The sequence below is a fragment of the Zea mays genome, chromosome 4 (assembly GCF_902167145.1).
Source record: "Zea mays cultivar B73 chromosome 4, Zm-B73-REFERENCE-NAM-5.0, whole genome shotgun sequence".
Lineage (NCBI taxonomy): Eukaryota > Viridiplantae > Streptophyta > Magnoliopsida > Poales > Poaceae > Zea > Zea mays.
In genome coordinates, this window is record NC_050099.1 from 160,179,170 (window position 1) to 160,186,799 (window position 7,630).

Genomic DNA, 7,630 nt, shown 5'->3' on the forward strand with positions numbered 1-7,630 from the left:
CCTGTGGACCGTGTCATGTCTCGACGTCGTGCCCTGTGGGCCCCTACGCTCTCTGCTACTGCCCTGTGGACCCCAGTATTCCCAGCACCTGACCCCGTCCACGCAGGTACCACCAGACCACATATACCTTAGTATTTAGAAATAAACAATAATTATATAAAAAATAGTGCAAAGCAAACACTTGAACCCACGCCCCATGTCCACTAGAAATTTATGGCTAACCACCAGACCACAAGTACCTTAGTATTTAAAAATAAACAATAATTATATTTAAATAAATATCTCAATACATATTTATATAATTTATAAAAATATTTATATAATATATAAAAACGTAGCAAAACACAAACAATAATTATATTTAAATAAATATCTCAATACATATTTATATAATTTATAAAAATATTTATATAATATATAAAAACGTAGCAAAACACGGGCAAGTGGTAGTATATAATGAAGAGTGGTTCACAGTCCTGGCTATGTGTTTGTTTGCTCTGACGGGACCGGGCGAGAGGAAAAGGAGGCAAAAACAGAAATGGAATATATGAAATAAGCGATTATAATCGATCTATTATAATCATCATGTAATTAAACTGATGATAATCATAAAAAATCGAGATCATCAAACTGAAAATAAAAAATTATAGAAACCTCAAAATATACTTTATTGTTTACTCTATTGAATAGTTTTAAGTTCTAATTTATTCTATTTTTAAAGATATATAAAAATATTCAATATAAAATATTAACAATAATAAATCTTTTTTCTTTTTTTCTTTAAAATATGATGAATTTAAATTTAAAATTTAATATATAAATAAAATAATTAATTAAATATATTTTAACTTTTATATAATTTTCATATAAAGTCTGATTGTCGGCGATTGCACAAAAAAAAGCTTGATTTCACGGCAATAGAGTAAACAAAAAAAAGCTTGAATTTATATATTATGTTTTAACTAAAAAAGATTAGTATTGTTTCTAACATAAATCGAACATAGCTTATTATTGTTCAGATGAAATGCTAGATTTGAACAAAAACATTATTTATCTAGCTATGTGTTTGTTTGCTCTAACGGGCCAAGGCGAGAGAAAAATGAGGAAAAAACAGAAATGAAATATATGAAATAAGCGATTATAATCGATCTATTAATCATAAAAAATCGAGATCATTAAACTAAAAAAAATTAGAAACATCAAAATATACTTTATTGTTTACTCTATTGAATAGTTTTAAGTTATTATTTATTCTATTTTTAAATATATATAAAAATATTCAATATAAAAGATTAACAATAGTAAATATTTCTTCTTTTCTTTTCTTTAAAATATGATGAATTTAAATTTGAAATAAAAATAAAGTAAATAATTAAATATATTTTAACTTTTTATATAATTTTCACGACTTTTTATTAGTCTGATTGTCAGCGATTGCAAAAAAACAAGATTTCACGACAATCTACCTATATATTATGTTTTAACTAAAAAAGATCAGTATAGTTTCTTACACTTCTAACATAAATCGAACATAGCTTATGATTGTTCAGATGAAATGCCAGATTTGAACAAAAACATCATTTATCTGGCAACCCACTTATTTCGAGCTCCTTCCATAGCCTCTTCTCGCACCCTTGTCAATTCATCTCAACCAAACTGAGGTTCAATCAAGACAAGCTCCCCATTCAGCACATCCTGATTATCAGGAGTAGATGATCGAAGCACTGCTGGCCATTGGCCAACTCCAAGAGAAGTGATCTTGATCTGTATGGAAAATTAACCTCGATCCATCATCTACAACATGGCTGCAATTTTCTTTACTGATTCCCTCTTTGTACCCACCACAGTCCATAGTACCATAATCCTCAGGCTCATAGTCACTCACACTTTTGAAACTCTCAGCACGCTGTACAGAAATGACCGAACCTTCAGAGCATGGTGATCCTCCTATATTAGTTGCACTTGATACAGAATCAAGAAAACCAGTTGATACATTCACATCTTTTGGATGCATCATACCATCAATTAATGCATAATCAGGCACCAACTTCGATAGATTGTTATGGGAAGTGATTGCAAGTTCACTTTCAGATTGCGTATACGAGTTTGTTGCCGCATCATTTACAGGTCTCCAACCCGGAATAAGATTCACTATCAAAAGATCAATAAAATCAGCAATGAAGGTAACATCGCAGTCTGCTAACTCCAATTGTTCAACCATTTCAGCAGCTACAGACAAAGCTGTATCAGAGTCCAAGTAGAAGAGGAAATGAATATTTCTTGCATGACCTGAAATCAGGATGGCATTAGCCGTTAGGCACCAAAAAATATACAAAATTTAGGTTCAAAATGAAATGCATTGAAGTAATGCATACCAGACAAATCAGCTATTCGCAAAACCAGTGAGACAGAGTTGTTATCAAGTTTCTCACCCTTCAGCTTTAGCTCTGTATTTTTGTTGGTTCTTGTGAACTCCAGGACAGGTGTATGTGGAGCAACACAACCATTTTCCTTGCCTGAATTAGTAGGGCTGGATCCAAAAGTGTCAACTTCCATATGCAAAGACACCATATCTACTGTTTTATTAGGTGCTGGAGATGTAAACTTAGTGCCAGCAGAATCATGTGCATTGTCAGGACAAAGAAATGGGTCTTGCAAGAGTTCTTTGGCAGACGACCTCTCAGAAGCAGGAACTAAACATTTCTCAATGAACTGCTTTACTTGAGGATCAGAAATCTTAGCCAATGCAGCAGGTTTAACACCCTAAATATATGAGGTGGCAGTTTAGATAAAATAGTGTTGCAGATCTACAAATAAGTGAAGAAACACTTACTGTGGATACTTTTTTAAAAATCTGAGCTGGATTTGTACATTCACTGTATGGATATTCAAGAGTAAAGATCTCCAACAAGCACATTCCAAATGAGTATATATCAACTAGTTCATCATAACTTTCATCATAAAGTTCAGGTGCCATGAATTCTGGAGTACCTGCAGAATATAAGACAAATGTCCCACATGGTAGGAGTGTATCAGGTAAAGCAGAAAGCAAATATGAACAAACGATAAAAAGTTTGACATTGTCAAACAATAATAAGTTCTCTCTAAAAAACGATGATTAATAATGTCATAGAACACATCAAGATAACAAAGGAAACACAACCATTGGTCACAGGCATATAAAAGGATTTAACAGTCATTCACCCACACAATAAAGCTCTTTTTTAATAAGAAAACGTAGCAGTTTTCCATGATGGAACTTTTACACTACAGCACGGTAGTCCTAGTCTAGTATGACACGGTGCAAACAGGTACACAGAGAAAGTAATCCAAGGCGACAGGTACGAACAGGAATAAGGATACAATCTCCTTTGTATTGGATCATTGGGTTGACCCAAAACTTGCTAAAATAAACTAGAACGGCATACCACCTTTTTTGTGAGTGTGCCTGTGGAGAGAGAATCTAAAATGGCATGGCACAATATCTAAAACCTAGCTCAGAAAACACCATTGATTACCAACTTGCATCGCTAGATACAAACCAACTAACCAAGCTGATTTGAATGTGGCATAGATCATTTTAGGAACAATGCTTATGCATGCATCAGATGTCTGATGTCAGCGAGTTGGACCAGTATCTGGCTAATTGGCTCTGCACAGAGGCGGACCCAGTGGGTGGTCCATATAGACCACGGCACACCTAAGAACACAGAAGGACAATTAGCTTAGTGGTCTAAGTGTTGTTTTTGAACTAACCAGCCAGAGTTCGAATCCTGATTGTTGTTTATTTTTCAATATTTTTTTACTGACACACCCTAAATTTGAGGACCTCGGTTCGCCACTGGCTCAGCATGTAAATAAGACTGACAGACACTGGACAGAAAAATTTTGTGCAACCACGGTATCCTTGGTAGCTCAGATCCAATCAAGAATAACTAGAGAATCAAAATCCTCAATTCTCCTTTCAAGTAATCGCTATAAATGAAATAGTCGCCTACCTCTCCAGACTGAAGGGCATTAGATTAATAAAAGATGTGTTTATAGTAAACTGAGAATTTGAAACAATAAAGTGATAAGAACATTACCAATAACACTCCTAGCCCTAGGTGTTTGCATTACCGTAGCTAGTCCAAGATCTCCAATCTTAACTTCCCCATGGTTTCCGTTAACAAAAATATTATCACACTTCAAGTCTCTATGGATAATTGGAGGTTGGTGGCTATGCAGGTAATCCAACCCATGAAGAATCTGCCTTGCCCAATTCTTTATTGCCTTCAAGTTAACATGTGGATGTTTCTGACGGTAACTAGAAACACACAAAGGTACAAATGTCATTTTTCAAAAACAATGGGAATAATAATAAAGAATGGTTATTAGTACTGGTTATTACTTACAGCCTGAGACTTCCAGACGTGAACAGCTCTGTGATGACATTAATAGTCTTATTCTGGTCATCAATCCACGAATAATAAAACTTCATAACATTTCCATGCTTGAGAGACTTCAAAAGATGAACTTCTCTGTAGAGCCTGTCTAGATTATCTGGACACTGCATCACCTCATCTACGTTGATTTGATTCCATGCAACTTCAATACCTTCGACCTCATCAAATGCCTTGTAACTATATAAATTTAAGGAAAAAGTTCAAATTAGTCCCCTCACCTATTGACAATGTTCAAATAACAGTAACACCCTAAAGTATTTTTTTAGTTCATTGTACCCCTACACTACTTTAAGTTGGTTCAATTTACCTTTTAACAAAATTTGTCATATTTATTTCTTTATGTACAAACTAGTTTTCAGTTTAAATTTTGTTGGTTAGTAGCTAATAGTATAATTTAAACTAGAATTTATGATTTTTTAAAAAGTATTTTGATAGGTTAGGAATCAGATAAGATAATAAATTTAATGATTCAGAACTAAATATAAAATAATGATGATAAACTATTAGCATATTTTTCTAACATAAGTTATGAACTTATGATGTCCTCGATCATCTCAAAAAATATGAACTTGAAATTCAGCTTGTACATAGAGAAACGAAATAAACAAATCTAAAAAGTTGGCAATTCAGGAAAACATAATACTACATCCGTTCTCGAATATTTATCGCCCGTTAGTTCATTTTTGAACTAAATCGCGACAATACAAAATAACAGAGGGAGTAAATCATATGTCATTACGATTGTACAGCAAATTTCTAGTAAGCATATCCCTGCTGAATTGCAGTAAATAACTACCATGTTTGTCATGCAACAGTTAGATAAACGTGCATCTATGTTCTACTGCATCTTGCAGGTCTGCAGGGCCTTTTCCCCCAATATATTTGTCAAAGTTAGACAACCAATTGCAGCAAAGGAATCTATTTAACAAAGAAATATAAAATGGAAAAAGAAGATGCTGAGGAGCAGAGGGCATACACAGTCTTGAAAGCTCCCCTCCCCAAAATCAAATTATACTGCACCAAAGAAAGAGAATCACATCAATACAACTGGCAGAGTCATGTTGTTTTTTGTTGTCATTTTGCATGACCTGTTTCCATGACTGAGCATGAAAATTCAGGGCATTTCATTTTACAGATAATTGAAATCACTTTTTAGAATAATACTGTTTAAAGATACAGGATGCTTTTTTCACTAAATTGATGTATGCATGCACCATAAAAGCTTGACATGATATCATGGAGATGTCAAATCACATTCACATCGAACAAACCTAAAATGTAATGCGAATCCATGACAATGACAGGATAAAGCCAGATAGGGATGACAAGGAACTTACGCGCATGTATCGCCCAGTTGGATCTACTTCCGCGAATTCAGCATCGACCACCCCATCCCCACAACCAAACACCTCCATTCCGGATCAGCCCCGACAATCAACTGACTCTACGAGCGAGAGGGAGAGAGAGAGGAAGCAGAGAGAGAGAGGAGCCAGCGAGATCGACGGAGATATCGGCGGTCCGCCCGCGGCTCCTACGCCCTAGGCGCAGCAGCGGGGGATGAAGGGGAGGACGGGGCGGCGGGTGCCGGGCGTTCAGTGAAGGGCTCGGAGAACGGGGCGTACGACGGCCGCATGCGGAGGCAGCGTCGGCTGCGCAGCGACGACGTCGGGTTCGCCCGTCCCGCAACGCCCATGGCCCGGCACCCGGCGGAGGATACGCGGCAGATGCAGCACCTCATTCTCCCTCGATCGGCGTCCTCTCAGGGGCGTATGCGGAACCCATGGGAGGGAAATTCCCCGCGGCGGCTACTACGAACACGGGGAGGCGGTGGTGCCGCACATGAACGGAGCGGGGCCAGCCGAGACCAGGCTGGGCTAGGGTTACGACGGATTGGTGGTGCGGAGCGGAGGTCTGCACGGAGAGGAGGGGGAGGTGGTAGGCGACGGCGAATAAAGAGGTAGGTAGGTGGTGGTGGGGAGGGAAAGGTGGGAGAGAGGGAGAAATGATAGTTGGGCGCTTGGGCCTTGCGTGGGGATGTTCTGTCTGTTTGTGATTTTGGACGTAGAGTACGCAGCCTACCTTCCTTTCGCTTTTGGTTTCTCCCTACTTTTGCCGCTGTGAAACAAAACAGCAATGTGCGGACGGTTTACAATCGGGCAGATAACCTCGGACCGTTTGGTCCCGTAGTTGGCCCGTGGATTGTTTTCGGGTAAAAAACTATGCTCCATCTATTGCATCGATCGGGTCAGTTTTTTTGGATTGGTCGGATCAGATGTCCTAAGCTCAAGTCTAGTAATTCCGCATAAGGAGAGGAAGTTTTTTAGTACCTTTAGATTTATCAAGCTTGGGAATATCGGTTTTATCTTAGACCTCCTAGCAACTAAATCATTTTTCGTCCAAGCTTCAGCGGCTCCAATCTACACCTCGCTGAATTCAGGCCGGTCCGACCTTATGAAACAGATTTGGACTCAGACTTCACCTCACCGCCGACTCAAACGTTGACTTTGCCACTTTGGTTCGGACTCATACTACTATGACTCTGAAGATCGCCTTATGTTCATGGCGAACTCCGGATATCAAAATGGTTACCCCCCCCCCCCCCCCCCCCAAGACCACACCGACCATGATGCTGACTGGGCAGCCATAAGACAAAGAAACCAGGAAGAGCTATGACAACGTGACCAAGATGCTCATGACCAGATTTAGATGGTCAACTTTCATAGCTAGCAAATCTATACAACACCAACCTAAAATATTATGACCGCAAAACTCTTTCTAGACAGGCTTACATCGCTACTCCCACAGAACAATGTGTAGGCCCATAAAGACCTAAGGAAGATCAACAACATGATGATATATGCAATCATATGTTTAGAAGCCCTAGTGACTCTGGTGTTGTGTCATGAGGATGTTGAGTCCTCAAACGACCCAACTTGGATCGAACTAGAATACTCCCACAAGAGTCAGAGTCAACAGTGCGATGAATCATGGGACCTATCTCCTCACATTCATAGTCGATGGGGGGCTTGTACGCCTTCAGCGGCAAGCAAGGACAGTCTTAGATGCCTAGATCAAGGTTACAATGGATATGAAGTACAACACGAAGATTTCGACTATAATCGAGTTTATTGGGGCAAAGCTCTAGGAAACTTGACGACGACCATCTTTAAATCATTTGTGGGCCA

The 7,630-nt window shown here is 38.4% G+C and overlaps 1 protein-coding gene across 2 annotated transcripts; it reads right to left on the minus strand.

Annotated features, from left to right (window-relative positions):
• Positions 1–1,388: 1,388 nt before the first annotated feature.
• LOC103653903 (probable serine/threonine-protein kinase WNK4) lies at positions 1,389–6,575 on the minus strand. 2 transcript variants are annotated; one of them, XM_020552652.2, is made up of 7 exons: positions 5,783–6,575; positions 5,422–5,459; positions 4,395–4,622; positions 4,086–4,306; positions 2,834–2,991; positions 2,433–2,763; positions 1,389–2,289 (listed from the first exon to the last, which is right to left on the minus strand). In XM_020552652.2, the coding sequence occupies exons 1-7, from the start codon at positions 5,858–5,860 to the stop codon at positions 1,703–1,705; spliced, it is 1,641 nt and encodes a 546-aa protein (XP_020408241.1). In that variant the 5' UTR covers positions 5,861–6,575; the 3' UTR covers positions 1,389–1,702. The 2 variants fall into 2 exon arrangements, with proteins under 2 accessions (XP_020408241.1, XP_008678931.2); XM_008680709.3 differs by having other exon boundaries at positions 2,376–2,763.
• Between the last annotated feature and the right edge of the window lie 1,055 nt (positions 6,576–7,630).